This window comes from Euprymna scolopes, chromosome 39 (genome assembly GCF_053919585.1).
Source record: "Euprymna scolopes isolate OS-2025 chromosome 39, ASM5391958v1, whole genome shotgun sequence".
Taxonomy (NCBI): Eukaryota; Metazoa; Mollusca; class Cephalopoda; order Sepiida; family Sepiolidae; genus Euprymna; species Euprymna scolopes.
In genome coordinates this window covers 36698957-36719084 of record NC_136520.1, presented here as the reverse complement: position 1 = coordinate 36719084, position 20128 = coordinate 36698957, and the positions used below count along the sequence as shown (strand labels likewise).

Genomic DNA, 20128 nt, shown 5'->3' with positions numbered 1-20128 from the left:
GCAAAGAGGAAGAATATCTCATTTCAAATTTTAAAGAGGAGACTTTGTTGGTCCGGCTATGCTGCATACCGTAACACAAGAACTCCATGAAGCAATAGTTCCAGAATCACTTAAAGATTTGTGAAGATGCCTGCGAAGCCAGCTGAAGATGTAGTTACACACCATTAAAGGCAATATTGAACCTAGTTTTGATTCACAAATATACAGTGTTCGCCATGGATCCCAAAACTGTGCCCATAACTATCTTGGCTGCAACGGACCATAATGCATGGTCCGTGTTCTATGGAAGAAGCCAGCTCAACTCATCCTGGTTGAATGTCACCTCAAGTCAAAATCTACCTAAGGTTAAAAAAATGTGAAAACAAATCAAAAACGACTTCACTGCATCCCAGGCAACGCTAGATAGGTAGAGCAAATAACCGATAAATAATGATTATGGCTTGATGCAATCTGACAAAAAGTCAGGATTGTGGTTTTAGCAGGATAGAATTTTAAATAAAAAAGACAAAAAAAAAAAACAACAGCTGTTTCAAGCTGACAAAACAATCAATATCTTAAAAAAAAAATCTGATACATGCATAGAATCTCTAAAAAATTTTAGAAAAAAAAAACAAAAAAAACATCACATGTAATTATAATTTAATTGTACAATTCTTTCAAATTCACATTTTACTTACTAGATTAGACACAAGGTCAGGTATGATTTAAAAAACCCAACACACCCAGATGAGTGCACAATAGTCTACAAAAAATGCCTGCGCATCCCCTAATAGAATCGCTTGGGAGCAAGTAGCAATAAACTAACCCCTTCTCAGAGAGAAGGTAAAGTCGAGGAGGGTGGACCTCCTAGAACTGAATAGAACCATATCTCAGTCCAATAGCAACAAAGCCACTATCAGATTGATTGTCAAAGACATATCCCTGACTGGTATGAACAACACTTACTCAAGCTGTGCCAGGTAAATATTTTCTGCCAAAAAATATCTCCAAGATAATATCACATCATCACTGCTTTCAATGATCAGACTTCTAATACACTATGTACAATGTTTCCAGCAAACTACAAAACCTTCTTTTGGAGGAGGGAGGGGGGTTTATAAAACACTTAAATGATATTTTTTTAATTTGTTTTTGCAGACTTTACATATCTCGATTTCTTTTTATCTCCATTTTTTTTTTCTCCTCCAAGTCCTTTTTCATCTTTAATATAAATCTCACCTGTTTGTTTAATTGTATGTATGTCTTGCAAAAACTTTTGACAGAGGTCGCAGATTTTCATGAGATCGGTATCGTTTTGAATATCGAAAAAGTCACTAAAAACATTAATTCCTTCACCCTCAACTGGGCACTTCTCTACAGAGAGGGGTCGCTTTTTTCGCCAATATTTTCAAAAATCATCCCCTCTTATCAATTGTCTAGCCTTAATTTAAACCTACGTCATTTCCGGTTTGGCAATGGACGCAAGAGCAAACATGTCACTTTTTTTTTTCACGTTCTTTTCCTTCTTCATGGTACAGGTTCGAGCTTGCCTGCCTACTACCATTTTTTTTTTTTTCCCTAAAACTCACCTCCAAACACTCCGGCAACGCCGGGCACCCAGGCTAGTTCTAAAGAAAAAAAAACTTTCAAACAGTTTTTTGGGGAACATACATTTGTCTCTGACGAGTTGTTTAGGTAGTCTTCTGCTATTCAATGAAACACATGTAAGACATGTCATAAAAAAATAAAATAAACTTATGAACATGAATTAAATACATCTAATAGTTACGATATCTAACAACATTCTACGGACAAACTTACCTTTAGTTGACCTTTGACAACTAAATATTTTCTGTTTACTAGCCAAATACAAAAGTTACTAATCAAACTCATGTTATTTCACTCTTATGTTATGAATAAAACAATTCCTGATGAAGTTTTGTTTAACTTTCTAATTTTCTAAGATAATACAGACAAAATTTATAAGAGGAAATTCAAAAATTCCATGAACATTCAGTGGTAAATATCACTGGCAACTATCACTCAGAATAATTCAGTCAAATGAAAAATGCAAGTTTAAAAATCTGAACAGTTTCAATATTAGTTACTAAACTTGAAACCTCATAAAAAAAAAATAAAAAAAAATAACACTGTTCACATCAATTGTTACCTGTCCAACTTTGAAATGTGTCATTTGGAAATATCCAGTAAATTTTCTGGACAAATTTAAATGCAAATTTGAAGTCTTGAAGATGTCATCAGTTTAAAGATTGCCAAACTTGATTTTTATTAATGTTATTTGATTATATTCATGTGTATTATATGTTGTACTGTATTTTGTTACTAATTTTTAATATGTACAGTACAATACTGTATAAAATTTTGCTTAAGCCTTACAGTACGGCAATTTCACCTTATGATCGCAACCCTGGAACAGATTAATGCCATATCCCGAGGGCTCTACTTTACAGTATTTTAAATTTAAAAAATAATGTTAGAGTAAAAAAAACTGGATTATTCGCTTTAAAAAATTATCATATTTATAAATACGTATATGAAACATTTAATTCTATTTTTGTATCTTAGAGGAAATACATAATGCAAAGTGTTGCAACTGTTCTGCTCATATACTTCATCTGTCCTGCACTCGGCTAGTGGAGAAATTCTTCTAGACCAGGGCCATTTTTATTTTTGTCCCAATACAGAGCACACTATTTAGGGAGCTAGATTTTCCCCATATTAAAAATAAGAAAGTGGGTTCCCTCTATTGAGCCAGAAGAATACTCACACCTGAGAGTATTCTGTACCTCTACATTCGCCCATGCATGGAGTATTATTGCCACATCTGGTATCACATAGTGGTATCTACCACTAGCCTCTCCCTCTTGGATAGGATCCAAAAATCGGTCCCATTTTGTCAACTAAGCTCCAACTCCTGTCCCATCTGTCCCATCACCGCATTGTTGCATCTGTGTCTTACAAATATTTTAATGGCATGTGCTCTGATGAACTCGTTGCACTTGTGCCCCCTTGATATACATATCCCGACAAACCCACTTAGCAATAAAATCTCACCCCTTCACTGTTGAGATTCCTAAATGCCAGAAGCTTTCTACTATAATAGTTTCTTCCCTTGAACAACTAGACTTTGTAATTCCCTTCCTGCTACCTGCTTCCCTGACTCTACTGATATGCAGAAGTTTAAATGTAATGTAAACCAACATCTTGTTAATCTTTCCTAGATATAGCCTCAAATAGTAGCCCCTTACATCCAAGTGGTCATATGCCTTGTTAGGGGGTGAACGTTAGTAAAAAAAAAAATGTGCCTAACTGAGCTTTCATGTGGAGCCAATAAAGGTGTTGTAGGCTCACTGATGCAATAGTAGCAATCTAAAAATTACAATTATTCCTTGATTTAAGCAGTATACATGGATCTTACGTCAGAATATTTATAAATAGCTATATTAAGAATTTATTATTTTTTAATATTTCATTTATTTCATTTTTTCATTAAATTAATGACAGAATTTCTACTATATAATTTAGTTCAGCAAAGTCGGTTTGTTACAGTTCAAATTCTAGAAGAAAAAGGAAAAATGAAACAAGTCAATTAACGTCATATAAAAAAGTTATCCAAATAAAAATTTTTCACATTAAATTTCAAGTTAAATTAGTTTTCACATTTGTTTAACATTGATTATCACGTTTCCTAATTTGTTAAAGTTCATTTAAATTTTTATGTATTCAATTAACATTAATCAGGTATTGTATTCGTATAATCAATTTATTATTTAAATTATTAATTTGTATAAAAGTTTTTTCAATTTCATTTGAATTTTCATCTTTTAATCATTTTCCCGTCTACATCTGTACTGTTTCATGATTCAACTTTAGTTTATTATTTAAATTCCTAATTTATATAAAAGTTTTTTTCAGTTTCATTTACATTTTTAGCATTTAATTATTTCTCCATTTAAATTCCTAATTTGTATATCAGTTTTTCAATTTCATTTAAATTTTTACTCATTTAATCATTTTCACATTTAAATTCCTAATCTGCATTGTAACTTTATTTCATTGTTCTACTGATCATTTAAGTGTCCTAAATTGCCTGATGCAAAACAAGCTTACGTTATTAGTAAATGCAACTGCCTCAAAAAAAAAAAAAAAAGACTGCTGTTATGTGTATGCGAATGTCAAAACTCAAGTTTACAAGGCAACCTCCTAATCCATTGGCCCACAACACTGATTGCAAAATAACACTCTATTTTATTTAAACCAATTCAAAAAAATAATACTTAATTGTCTGTATTTTTGAGATGAGGTGTTTTCATTGATTGAGATTGTCGGACTGACTTCCTCATCTTGGTTGTTAGAGTCACAACGTTTCGGCCGTTTTGCCCTCCGGCCTTCATCAGGTGTTTTGTATCAAACTGGGGAACTGTTTGTTAGGAGTCTCGAACCCAACCCTTTATTATTATTATGGGGGTACCGTGTTCGGACTCCAGCTAGGCTCTGGGACACAGTTGCTGATTCTCTGTTTTGAATGTTACTTTTCACTGCCTTCGTTCAGTTGAACTCAGCACCTTTGGGTAACTGTAAACTTTCATACAACGTATAGGACCACTCGGCCATATGTCACTAGGACAATTCTTAGTTGGTTTTTGTTAATGTTAAACCTATGTTGTTATTCAAGGTTTTCTCTCTCTATCAGATGATGAAGGCAGAGGGCAAAACGGCCGAAACGTTGTGACTCTAACAACCAAGATGAGGAAGTCAGTCCGACAATCTCAGTCTTTGAAGTTGTTTAGAAAGAGACAATTTTACTGACCCTCCCTTCGTTTAAAACATTATTTCTATATAAAATAATTGACTGTTTTTTTTTCTAATTTTCACATATGTGGTTGAAGATCGCTCTTTCAGATGATACCGGTTTCAACCCAGTCTGATGCAGCTGACTAAAACTTTTAGTAGACATACAAACATACACACATTCACCCACACTAACAGACAGGTGAGATTTACAATATAGAAGAAGACTAGTGGGGCCACTTGGCGTTGCCCGGTTGTATATAAAAAACAAAAAAATGTGACAACAGGGGCAGGGGTGGGGTAGTGTGTATTGCCTGGTCATTAAAAAAAAGAGAGGAACTTGGGTGCCATCAGCCAGAAGCAAAACCAAAAACTTGTAAGCACAAAAAAAAAAAAAAGAAAAAAATGAAAATGCGTGCTGGGTGCGAACTTGCATAACTGAAGTTCGTACGCAAACACATTTTCAATGGGACTATGAGGAAACAGATGTTATCAGGATACAAATTTAGCTTTTTAAAATGAAAGAATGTAACAACGGTTCGCACATGTGCAGTTTGTAAATCATGCTGAAAGCAAAGTCTTTATCTGACCCCCTCATTCAAGCAAAATGATATTTCTACATGAAATAATGGACGATTATTTTCCAATTTTTGATATGCGTCCGAGAGATTGCTCTTTCTAACGATACCACATACGTGCCTGTGTTTTTAGCAGACATACAAACACACAAAGACGACTTTTCTTTATATAATAGACCGGCGTTGCCCGGGTGATTGGAGGTGTAGAAAAAAAAAAAGGTGTTAGTAGGCAGGCAGGTTTGAACCCGTGTCACAAAGGCAGAAAAGCTGAGATCTTAACCACTGTGCTACGGCGACAAAGGAAATGAAAAACGTCTAACTTTAGCGATTAAAAAGTTAAGAGAATGAGTTCACACAGGTGTGTAAATTTAACGAGGTCAAACATCACGCCATAGGGGAACGAAATGACGCAGTTAAATTTGGCCGCAAGCCAATTAAGCTTTACGCTCCACAAGATGTTGGGGAAAATCAGCTCCCAATAAGTTGATCAAAATAAATGTAGATGCGACATCTTTTTGTAAATCAGAATTACAATCTAGGAAGTATATAAAAAGTTCTAAGACATAGTAACCCCCCCCAAAAAAAAAAACCCTTCCGAAAAAAGCCTTTGCCAGACATACAAAAAACTGTATACACACACACACATTTTCGCTTTTATATAATAGAAGACAGAAGAAATATATACATACAGATGTTTACATTGTATATTATAGAAGATATGGGAGAGAGAGTTATTTTGAAAGTAAAATGAAAGGATAAATAGATAAAACGTTTACTTACCTCCAATTTTATAAATTTTGATATCAGAAAATTTCACTTCAAACGAATGGGGAAAGAATGAGTTGCTGAGCCCATAAAAATATTCTCGAATTTTACTGTCTCGGCTTTCATTTCGACTATGTGCATTTCTTTCAACCACCTAAGAACAACAAGCATTTGAAAAAAAATTATTTTAACCAAGAAGTATTGATCAATGTTGTTTAAAATGACAACTTGTTTCATAGTTTTTTTTTTTTTAGAAATTACTTCAAAAAAAAAAAAAAATCAATAGTTTGTTAAACTTTTATAATTGTTACTCTCATCTCTCCGACTTCAACTTGTCACATCCTCTCAGTCACCTGTACACATATAGAGACAATCTTTTATCAGGAATGCTAAATAAAATATGTCTTATTATTGTCATTTGATATACATTATAAGACTGAAGATAACTTATGAAAAAAACAGCGAACTCTCTTGGAATCTGCAGACGTTTGCTGTTTGACTCTGGTTGGCTTGTAGTAGCTTTTGTTCAAATCATATCAGTATGCATACAAACAAGCAATCTGAGATGTAACTTAGATGTCTACTAGACACTATCTTCATGTGTCTAAGGTCTCCCTGTACAGGGGTTTGTCAGAACAACCTTGTAGGAGGATATTTTTCTCTACACGTAAACCCTGACTAAATGTTCAAAATCACATAATATTCAACGCCGAAATAAGATCTCCTTAGCATGGCTAACCCATATTGGCTTCCATGAGGAATGGTGTACCTTCTCCAATCAATGTTACCTCCAAGAACAGCAAGAACCTGGATACTCCACCAGACTAGATGAATTTTTGTCCTGGAATCCAATAAGACCAAGAGACCACAAGCAATGTATACTATAATGTATTTAAATGGTCAATTGCGAAGAGAAAAATTATGTTCTCAACTTTTTTTACTAACTCAGTGTTTGAAGAGTAAAGGGCAACTTTAATGGAATATTTGAATATCTATGTATCTCAAACAGAAATCAAGTGTTAGCTACAGGAAAGAGGCCTCTTGATTTGTGAGAACTTTGACTGAGCACTCTTAATAACCTTATTAAATTCACAAGTTTTCTCTTAAATACCTATAATGTGGTATATATATATATATATATATATATATATGACATGGTCGTAAAATACATTTAAATATGATTCTCTATTGAGTATTATATTGTATCTCTATGTCATTAAAGCAACCACAGGAATTCCACTCTGGTTTGCAACAACAGATACCACATACAACTTCAGTACAGCTAGGTTAATAGCCACTATCTTATGTAGCTTTTGAACACCATTTGAGACACATTCAGTCCTGATAATAAAATACTACATTACATCCTAGGAGCAACACCATCACAATCGCAACCTTGTTAGAGGACGGAGTCCCTATTTTTAGTTGCGTGCAAGCGACTCTATAAGTCTCTCCATCCGTCGGTCGGTCTGTTGGTCTGTCCGTAACACTTTTGTGCTTGGCTTTTTTGGTTAAGATCAAAGTTCTGTTGTTGATGCTGTTCTTAGCTTTTAAAGCTTTTCTTGGCCTTTTGGCCGAGATCAAAGTGTAGCATCTGTTCCGGCAGATGCTGCAAGCTATGACTAGCAAAGACCAGATGTGGGGGCAACCCCACATGCCTGACCTTTGACCGGCTCCCATTTCCTGCCTCTCGGGAGCTGGTCCCCTTTTTCCCTTCCCCCTCCCTTCACTCCTCACATTAAAAATCGGCCTTGTGCCTAATTTGCTCGGTGGGGGAGCAAATAAATACCATCTGTTCCGGCAGATACTGCAAGCAAAGATCATATGTGGGGGCAATCCCGCATATAAGACCTTGGTCAATGTAGGGGCAACCCTTCACACCAATTGTCAGTATCCAGCTCCCCTACTCCCCAGGGAGCTGGTCCCCATTTCCTCTTCACTCCTCACATTAAAAATCGGCCTTGTGCCTAATTTGCTCGGTGGGGGAGCAAATAAATACAGCTTTTATTGGCCTTTTGGCCAAGATCAAAGTGTAGTATCTGTTCTTACTACATGCTGTACTTATGTTTGTAACTGTGATATAAAGTGGGGGATCACTTTTCTGTATTAATTTAATGTAAAATGATCACCCACATTACAACCAGTCAGTCTCAAAGCCATTCAAGTCATTCTCCAGATCATTCAAGTTGTTTTTGGAGGATTCCAGTTATTTTTTAATCATTCAAGTCATTCTTAAGATCATTCAATTCATCCTTAAGTTCATTAAAGTCATTCTAAGTTATTTACTTAAATCATTTCAGCCCATTTTTTGGTCATTTTAGTTTATCTGTAAGAATTTCATGTCAATCCTAAATTTACACATTCATTCATTCATTACATAAGAGCATGCGACTAATGGCTATCGGCCTTGTTCTCTAAACATTAAATCCTACCACTTCTACCAGAAGTCACTGAGAGAAATTCTACAGATTCCACAGATTCTGTAATTACACCAACTGAAACTGGCTCATACATACATAGATCCAACACAAACTTTCCAATTTCTGATTCATAAATAATGAAGACTCCCTAGTGGAAGTCTGTTCATTCTGATTGATTGAGCTTTAAATATTTTTATATTCCAGAAATCCAGTTCCCCACTTTAGCAACAGCGGGTTACTAACATTAAAACAAATCAATATCCAGTCTCTTACTACCACACCAATATCCAGTATCGTACACCTGATGAATATCCAGTATCTTGCACGAAACCAATATCCAGTCCATCGCACCACACCATTATCCACTCTCAAACAACAATACCAATATCCACTCTCAAACAATAAAAAATTCACTCCATTAAGCCAGACCAATATACACTCACTGGTCCCAGACCAATATCCATTCCCTTGCGCCCGACCAATATCCAGTTTCTTGCACCAGATAAATATCCAGGCTTTATAATATAATATAGAGTCTCTGGGACCAGAACCATATCTAGTGCTTGGCACCATACATATATCCTGACCTTTGCATCAGACCAATCTCTAATCTTCTTAAATACAATATGGAGAATCCTACAACCAGATTATCATCCAGTCTCTTACAACTTGACCAATATCCAGTCGCTTACAACCCGACCAATATCCAGTCGCTTACAACCCGACCAATATCCAGTCGCTTACAACCCGACCAATATCCAGTCGCTTACAACCCGACCAATATCCAGTCGCTTACAACCCGACCAATATCCAGTCGCTTACAACCCGACCAATATCCAGTATCTTACAACCGGACCAATATCCAGTCTCTTACTACCAGGCCAATATCCAGTCTCTTACTACCAGGCCAATATCCAATCTCTTACTACCAGGCCAATATCCAGTCTCTTACAACCAGGCCAATATACAGTCTCTTACTACCAGGCCAATATCCAGTCTCTTACTACCAGGCCAATATACAGTCTCTTACTACCAGGCCAATATCCAGTCTCTTACTACCAGGCCAATATCTAGTCTCTTACTACCAGGCCAATATCCAGTCTCTTACTACCAGGCCAATATCCAGTCTCTTACAACCAGGCCAATATCCAGTCTCTTACAACCAGGTCAATATCCAGTCTCTTACAACCCGACCAATATCCAGTCGCTTACAACCCGACCAATATCTAGTATCTTACAACCGGACCAATATTCAGTCTCTTACTACCAGGCCAATATACAGTCTCTTACTACCAGGCCAATATCCAGTCTCTTACTACCAGGCCAATATCCAGTCTCTTACTACCAGGCCAATATCCAGTCTCTTACTACCAGGCCAATATCCAGTCTCTTACTACCAGGCCAATATCCAGTCTCTTACTACCAGGCCAATATCCAGTCTCTTACTACCAGGCCAATATCCAGTCTCTTACTACCAGGCCAATATCCAGTCTCTTACTACCAGGCCAATATCCAGTCTCTTACTACCAGGCCAATATCCAGTCTCTTACTACCAGGCCAATATCCAGTCTCTTACTACCAGGCCAATATCCAGTCTCTTACTACCAGGCCAATATCCAGTCTCTTACTACCAGGCCAATATCCAGTCTCTTACTACCAGGTCAATATCCAGTCTCTTACTACCAGGCCAATATCCAGTCTCTTACTACCAGGCCAATATCCAGTCTCTTACTACCAGGCCAATACCCAGTCTCTTACTACCAGGCCAATATCCAGTCTCTTACTGCCAGGCCAATATCCAGTCTCTTACTACCAGGCCAATACCCAGTCTCTTACTACCAGGCAAATACCCAGTCTCTTACTACCAGGCCAATATCCAGTCTCTTACTACCAGGCCAATATCCAGTCTCTTACTACCAGGCCAATATCCAGTCTCTTACTACCAGGCCAATATTCAGTCTCTTACTACCAGGCCAATATCCAGTCTCTGACTACCAGGCCAATATCCAGTCTCTTACTACCAGGTCAATATCCAGTCTATTACTAGCAGGCCAATATACATTCACTTACACCCGACCAATATCCAGTCTCTTTCAACTGACCAACATCAAGTAACTTGCACCTGATATATATCAAGTCTTTTGCACCAATATCCAGTGTTTTCCACCAGACCAATATAGAGTCCATAGCACCAGAACAATATGAAGTCTATTACTCCTGATCAATATCTAGTCTTTTCAGATACAATAAAAAGTCTCTGGAACCAGAACATTATATATGTACCATATACCAGACAAACATTGAGTGCCTTGCACCAGAAAAATATCGAGTCCCTTGCACCAGACAAATATCGAGTCCCTTGCACCAGACAAATATCGAGTCCCTTGCACCAGACAAATATCGAGTCTCTTGCACCAGACAAATATCGAGTCCCTTGCATCAGACAAATATTGAGTCCCTTGCACCAGACAAATATCGAGTCCCTTGCACCAGACAAATATCGAGTCCCTTGCACCAGACAAATATCGAGTCTCTTGCACCAGACAAATATTGAGTCCCTTGCACCAGACAAATATGGAGCCGCTTGCACCAGACAAATATCGAGTCCCTTGCACCAGACAAATATCGAGTCCCTTGCACCAGACAAATATCGAGTGCCTTACACCAGACGAATATCGAGTCCCTTGCAACAGACCATTATTGACTCCATAGCACCAGACCAATATCTAATCCATAGCGCCAGACCAACATCAAGTCTATTACTCCTGGTCAATATCTATTCTTTCCAGATACAATAAAATGTCTCTGGAACCAGAACAATATGTAGTCACTTGATCGAGAACATTAGATATGAACCATCTACCAGACCAATATCCAGTCTCTTACTACCAAACCAATATCCAGTCTCCTACTACCGGACCTATATCCAGTCGCTTACAACCCGACCAATATTCAGTCACTTACAAGCAGATCAATATTCAGTCGCTTACAACCGCACCAATATTCAGTCGCTTACAACCGGACCAATATTCAGTTGCTTACAACCGGACCAATATTCAGTTGCTTACAACCGGACCAATATTCAGTTGCTTACAAACCGACCAATATCCAGTCGCTTACAAACCGATGAATATCCAGTCTCTTACAACCTGACCAATATCCAGTCTCTTACAACCCGACCAATATCCAGTCACTTGCATCTGGCCAATATCAATTCTCTTACTACCAGGTCAATATCCAGTCTCTTACTACCAGGTCAATATCCAGTCTCTTACTACCAGGCCAACAACCAGTCACTTCCACCAGACCAATATAGAGTCCATAGCATCAGACCAATATCAAATCTATTACTCCTGGTCAATATCTAGTCTTTTCAGATACAATACAAAGTCACTGGAACCAGAACAATATGTAGTCTCTTGGTCCAGAACATTATATATGTACCATACACCAGACAAAGATTGAGACTCTTGCACCAAACAAACAGAGTCCCTTGCTCCAGACAAACATCGAGTCCCTTACACCAGAGAAATATTGAGTCCCTTGCACCAGACAAATATCGAGTCCCTTGCACCAGACCAATATTGACTCCATAGCAACTGACCAATGTCGATTCCATAGCATCAGACCAATATTAAATCTATTACTCCTGGTCAATATCTAGTCTTTTCAGATACAATAAAATGTCTCTGGAACCAGAACAATATGTAGTCACTTGGTTGAAAACATTGTATATGTACCATCTACCAGACCAATATCCAGTCTCTTATTACTGAACCAATATCCAGTCTCTCACTATTGGACAAATATCCAGTCTCTTAATACCGGACCAATATTCAGTCTCTTAATACCGAACCAATATTCAGTCTCTTAATACTGGACCAATATCTAGTCTCTTACTACCGGACCAATATCCAGTCTCTTACTACCAGGCCAATATTCAGTCTCTTAATACCAGGCCAATATCCAGTCTCTTACTACCAGGCCAATATCCAGTCTCTTACTACCAGGCCAATATCCAGTCTCTTACTACCAGGCCAATATCCAGTCTCTTACTACCAGGCCAATATCCAGTCTCTTACTACCAGGCCAATATCCAGTCTCTTACTACCAGGCCAATATCCAGTCTCTTACTACCAGGCCAATACCCAGTCTCTTACTACCAGGCAAATACCCAGTCTCTTACTACCAGCCAATATCCAGTCTCTTACTACCAGGCCAATATCCAGTCTCTTACTACCAGGCCAATATCCAGTCTCTTACTACCAGGCCAATATTCAGTCTCTTACTACCAGGCCAATATCCAGTCTCTGACTACCAGGCCAATATCCAGTCTCTTACTACCAGGTCAATATCCAGTCTATTACTAGCAGGCCAATATATATTCACTTACACCCGACCAATATCCAGTCTCTTTCAACTGACCAACATCAAGTAACTTGCACCTGATATATATCAAGTCTTTTGCACCAATATCCAGTGTTTTCCACCAGACCAATATAGAGTCCATAGCACCAGAACAATATGAAGTCTATTACTCCTGATCAATATCTAGTCTTTTCAGATACAATAAAAAGTCTCTGGAACCAGAACATTATATATGTACCATATACCAGACAAACATTGAGTGCCTTGTACCAGAAAAATATCGAGTCCCTTGCACCAGACAAATATCGAGTCCCTTGCACCAGACAAATATCGAGTCCCTTGCACCAGACAAATATCGAGTCCCTTGCACCAGACAAATATTGAGTCCCTTGCACCAGACAAATATCGAGTCGCTTGCACCAGACAAATATCGAGTCCCTTCCACCAGACAAATATCGAGTCCCTTGCACCAGAAACATATCGAGTCCCTTGCACCAGACAAATATCGAGTGCCTTACACCAGACGAATATCGAGTCCCTTGCAACAGACCATTATTGACTCCATAGCACCAGACCAATATCTAATCCATAGCGCCAGACCAACATCAAGTCTATTACTCCTGGTCAATATCTATTCTTTCCAGATACAATAAAATGTCTCTGGAACCAGAACAATATGTAGTCACTTGATCGAGAACATTAGATATGAACCATCTACCAGACCAATATCCAGTCTCTTACTACCAAACCAATATCCAGTCTCCTACTACCGGACCTATATCCAGTCGCTTACAACCCGACCAATATTCAGTCACTTACAAGCAGATCAATATTCAGTCGCTTACAACCGCACCAATATTCAGTCGCTTACAACCGGACCAATATTCAGTTGCTTACAACCGGACCAATATTCAGTTGCTTACAACCGGACCAATATTCAGTTGCTTACAAACCGACCAATATCCAGTCGCTTACAAACCGATGAATATCCAGTCTCTTACAACCTGACCAATATCCAGTCTCTTACAACCCGACCAATATCCAGTCACTTGCATCTGGCCAATATCAATTCTCTTACTACCAGGTCAATATCCAGTCTCTTACTACCAGGTCAATATCCAGTCTCTTACTACCAGGCCAACAACCAGTCACTTCCACCAGACCAATATAGAGTCCATAGCATCAGACCAATATCAAATCTATTACTCCTGGTCAATATCTAGTCTTTTCAGATACAATACAAAGTCACTGGAACCAGAACAATATGTAGTCTCTTGGTCCAGAACATTATATATGTACCATACACCAGACAAAGATTGAGACTCTTGCACCAAACAAACAGAGTCCCTTGCTCCAGACAAACATCGAGTCCCTTACACCAGACAAATATCGAGTTCCTTTCACCAGAGAAATATTGAGTCCCTTGCACCAGACAAATATCGAGTCCCTTGCACCAGACCAATATTGACTCCATAGCAACTGACCAATGTCGATTCCATAGCATCAGACCAATATTAAATCTATTACTCCTGGTCAATATCTAGTCTTTTCAGATACAATAAAATGTCTCTGGAACCAGAACAATATGTAGTCACTTGGTTGAAAACATTGTATATGTACCATCTACCAGACCAATATCCAGTCTCTTATTACTGAACCAATATCCAGTCTCTTACTATTGGACAAATATCCAGTCTCTTAATACCGGACCAATATTCAGTCTCTTAATACCGAACCAATATTCAGTCTCTTAATACCGGACCAATATCTAGTCTCTTACTACCGGACCAATATCCAGTCTCTTACTACCAGGCCAATATTCAGTCTCTTAATACCAGGCCAATATCCAGTCTCTTACTACCAGGCCAATATCCAGTCTCTTACTACCAGGCCAATATCCAGTCTCTTACTACCAGGCCAATATCCAGTCTCTTACTACCGGACCAAAATCCAGTCTCTTACAACCCGACCAATTTCCAGCCGCTTACAACCCGACCAATATCCAGTCGCTTACAATCCGACCAATATCAAATCGATTACAACCGACAAATATCCAGTCACTTGCACTGACAAATATCCAGTCTCTTTCAACTGACCAACATTAAGTAACTTGCACCTGATCAATATCAAGTCTTTTGCACCAATATCCAGTCCATAACACCATACCAATATCGAGTCCATAGCATCAGACCAACAGGAATTCTATTACTCCTGATTAATGTCTAGACTTTTCAGATACAATAAAGTCTCTGGAACCAGAACAATATGTAGTCTCTAGGTCCAGAACATTATATATGTACCATACACCAGACAAATATCGAGTTGCTTGCACCAGACAAATATCGAGTCGCTTGCACCAGACAAATATCGAGTCGCTTGCACCAGACAAATATCGAGTCGCTTGCACCAGACAAATATCGAGTCTCTTGCACCAGACAAATATCGAGTCGCTTGCACCAGACAAATATCGAGTCGCTTGCACCAGACAAATATCGAGTCGCTTGCACCAGACAAATATCGAGTCGCTTGCACCAGACAAATATCGAGTCGCTTGCACCAGACAAATATCAAGTCGCTTGCACCAGACAAATATCGATTCACTTGCACCAGACAAATATCGATTCACTTGCACCAGACAAATATCGATTCACTTTCACCAAACAACCGGTCTCTTACAATCTGACCAATATCCGGTCGCTTACGACCCGACCAATATCCAGTCTCTTACTACCAGGTCAATATCCAGTCTCTTACTACCAGGTCAATATCCAGTCTCTTACTACCAGGCCAATATCCAGTCTCTTACTACCAGGCCAGTATCCAGTCTCTTACTACCAGGTCAGTATCCCGTCTATTACTACCGGGCCAATATACAGTCACTTGCACCTGACCAATATCCAGTCTCTTTCAACTCACTTGCATCTGTTATATATCAAGTATTTTGCGCCAATATCCAGTGTCTTCCACCAGACCAATATCGAGTCCATAGCACCAGGACAATAGGAAGTCTATTACTCCTGATCAATATCTTGTCTTTTTAGATACAATAGAAAGTCTCTGGAACCAGAACAATATGTAGTCTCTTGGTCCAGAACATTATATATGTACCATACACCAGACTAATATTCAGTTTCTTGCACCAGACAAACACTGAGTCCATTGCACCATATAAATATCGAGTCCCTTGCATCAGACAAATATTGAGTCCCTTGCACCAGACAAATATCGAGTCCTTTGCACCAGGTCCAGAATATTACATGTGTATCATCTAACAGACCAATATCCGGTCTCTTACAACCCGACCAATATCCGGTATCTTACAACCCGACTAATATTCGGTCTCTTACTACCCGACCAACATCCAGTCTCTTACTACCTGACCAACATCCAGTCTCTCACTACCGGACCAATATCCAGCTTTTTACAACCCGACCAATATCCGGTCTCTTACAACCCGACCAATATCCGGTCTCTTACAACCCGACCAATATCCGGTCTCTTATAACCCGACCAATATCCGGTCTCTTACAACCCGACCAATATCCGGTCTCTTACAACCCGACCAATATCCGGTCTCTTACAACCCGACCAATACCCGGTCTCTTACAACCCGACCAATATCCGGTCTCTTATAACCTGACCAATATCCAGTCTCTTTCAACTTACCGACAATAAGTAACTTGCACCTGATCAATATCAAGTCTTTTGCACTAATATCTAGTCTCTTCCACCAGATCAATATCGAGTCCATAACACCAGACCAATATTGAGTCCATAGCACAGACCAACATGAAGTCTATTACTCCTGATTAATGTCTAGACTTTTCAGATACAATAAAAAGTCTCTGAAACCAGAACAATATATATGTACCATACACCACACAAATATCGAGTCGCTTGCACCAGAAAAATATGGAGTCGCTTGCACCAGACAAATATTGAGTCCATCGCACCAGATAAATATTGAGTCGCTTGCACCAGACAAATATAGAGTCCATCGCACCAAACCAATATTGACTCTATAGAATCAGACCAATATCAAGTCCATAGCACCAGACCAATAAAAAGTCTATTACTCCTGGTCAATATCCAGCATTTCAGATACAATACAAAGTCTCTGGAACCAGAACAATATGTAGTCACTTGGTCCAGAATATTGTATATGTATCATCTACCAGACCAATATCTAGTCTCTTACAACCAGACCAATATCCAGTCTCTTACAACCAGACCAATATCCAGTTACTTACAACCAGACCAATATCCAGTCTCTTACAACCAGACCAATATCCAGTCTCTTACAACCAGACCAATATCCAGTCTCTTACAACCTGACCAATATCCAGTCTCTTACAACCAGACCAATATCCAGTCTCTTACAACCACACCAATATCCAGTCTCTTACAACCACACCAATATCCAGTCTCTTACAACCAGACCAATATCCAGTCTCTTACAACCAGACCAATATCCAGTCTCTTACAACCAGACCAATATCCAGTCTCTTACAACCAGACCAATATCCAGTCTCTTACAACCACACCAATATCCAGTCTCTTACAACCACACCAATATCCAGTCTCTTACAACCCGACCAATATCCAGTCTCTTACTACCCGACCAATATCCAGTCTCTTACTACCCGACCAATATCCAGTCTCTTACAACCCGACCAATATCCAGTCTCTTACTACCCGACCAATATCCAGTCTCTTACTACCCGACCAATATCCGGTCTCTTACTACCCGACCAATATCCGGTCTCTTACTACCCGACCAATATCCGGTCTCTTACTACCCGACCAATATCCGGTCTCTTACTACCCGACCAATATCCGGTCTCTTACAACCCGACCAATATCCGGTCTCTTCCAACCCGACCAATATCTGGTCTCTTAAAACCCGACCAATATCTGGTCTCTTAAAACCCGACCAATATCTGGTCTCTACACAACCCGACCAATATCCAGTCACTTGCACATGACCAACATCCAGTCTCTTTCAACTGACCAACATTAAGTAACTTGCACCTGATCAATATCAAGCCTTTTGCACCAATATCTAGTCTCTTCCACCAGACTAATATCGAGTTCATAACACCAGACAAATATCTAGTTGCTTGCACCAGACAAATATCGAGTTGCTTGCACCAGACAAATATTAAGTCGCTTGCACCAGACAAATATCGAGTCGCTTGCACCAGACAAATATCGAGTCGCTTGCACCAGACAAATATCGAGTCGCTTGCACCAGACAAATATCGAGTCGCTTGCACCAGACAAATATCGAGTCGCTTGCACCAGACAAATATCGAGTCGCTTGCACCAGACAAATATCGAGCCGCTTGCACCAGACAAATATCGAGCCGCTTGCATCAGACAAATATCGAGTCGCTTGCACCAGTCAAATATCGAGTTGCTTGCACCAAGCAAATATTGAGTCCATCGCACCAAGCAAATATCGAGTCCATCGCACCAAGCAAATATCGAGTCCATCGCACCAAGCAAATATCGAGTCCATCGTACCAGACAAATATCGAGTCCATCGCACCAGACAAATATCGAGTCCATCGCACCAGACAAATATCAAGTCCATTGCACTAGACCAATATCGTGTCCATTGCACCAAACCAATAAAAAGGCTATTACTCCTGGTCAATATCCAGCATTTCAGATACAATACAAAGTCTCTGGAACCAGAACAATATGTAGTCACTTGGTCCAGAATATTATATATGTATCATCTACCAGACCAATATCCAGTCTCTTACAACCCGACCAATATCCAGTCTCTTACTACCCGATTAATATCCAATGTGTTACAACCTGACCAATATCCAATGTGTTACAACCTGACCAATATCCAATGTGTTACAACCTGACCAATATCCAGTCTCTTACTACCAGACCAATATCCGGCCTCTTACAATCCGACCAATATCCGGCCTCTTACTACATGACCGATAACCAGTCTCTAACCAGATTAATATAGAGACCCTTGCCAAAGACCAAGAATTTTTTTCATCAGACGTTTACTGACTCTTGCACCAGATCAACATTGGGTCTTTTTTTTTACAAAACAAATGGAAAGTTTTTAAAACCAATCGAGTACAAACAATAACAGGTCTGTTTCATTAATATAATGGTGAGTCACTTCCGACATTCAAAGATTGAGTCTCTTTCACTGGAGCAAGATCAGATCCCTTCCACCGGAGCAAGATCGGGTACCTCCAACCCATCCATTATTTTCTATCAGCCCAGCATCGAGCCATTTACTACTAGCCCAGCATCAAGCCATTTACTACCAGGCTAGCATTGAGCCATTTACTACCAGGCCAGCATCGAGCCATTTACTACCAGGCCAGCATAGTCTAGCATAGGGTCCCTTTCTTCCAGTCCAATATCGAGCCCCTTTTTATGATCCAATATAGAGTATTTCACCAATCAAATATTGGGTCTCTTCAACCAGTCCAATAGAGAGTTCTTTCCACTAATACAATATTGAGTTCTTCCACCAGTCAAATACAAATTCACTGAGAATCATTAGAAAATACTCAATAATTCTGCAAATCAAACCATATTTAACAAAAATAAACTTCAGTCTATGCCTGACTTACCCACCAAGTTTCAGTCATAAAAGTCTTCGTTTTAAAGTCATTCAATGACATGTGTAATTGTCAATAACTGATACGCCTTTTTCTCGGTCCTTGTGCATTTTACGAGGTGCCTTCAATAAGTTTCCATACTTTTTGTACAGGCATTTAAGATTGTTGTAGACTGTTCAAAATTCTGTACGTTATTGCTATACATCTTATGAGATGACTGACCAATTTTGATGAGTTCAGATTCAAATGAACAGTTACAACAGGAATTGGAATACACCCTGATTGTCACACCTGGTGAATTTCCAAAATCCAATCTGGACGCGAGGACACTTTAGAAGAATGATATGCAATAAAATTCTGTTTTAAACTTGGAAAAAAATGACACAGAAATGTATGGAATGCTTCAGACTGCTTTTGGACCATCTTGCATGAATTGAGCATCAGCATTTGAGTGACATAAGAGATTCAAAGAAAGCAGGGAGTCTGTGAGGTATGATACGTGTGGGAGAACTAAGGAAGTCAGAACACCAGAGCTGATTGGCCAAATAAAGAATTTCATGGATAAGGACCATCGTGTGTCTATAGAGACAATAAGTGCACA

The 20128-nt window shown here is 38.9% G+C and overlaps 1 protein-coding gene and 1 pseudogene across 5 annotated transcripts in view; one reads left to right on the top strand and one right to left on the bottom strand.

The window, feature by feature from the left end:
* Window positions 1–20128, bottom strand: part of LOC145263747 (polyribonucleotide 5'-hydroxyl-kinase Clp1-like) — a 160043-nt gene that overhangs the window by 12716 nt on the left and 127199 nt on the right. For all 5 annotated transcript variants that reach the window (XM_080120762.1, XM_080120763.1, XM_080120764.1 and 2 more), the window contains exon 10: window positions 6150–6288. In XM_080120762.1, the coding sequence (XP_079976888.1) occupies window positions 6150–6288 (139 nt within the window). The remainder of the gene's footprint in view (window positions 1–6149; window positions 6289–20128) is intronic.
* Window positions 8132–8279, top strand: LOC145264034 (U2 spliceosomal RNA; annotated as a pseudogene).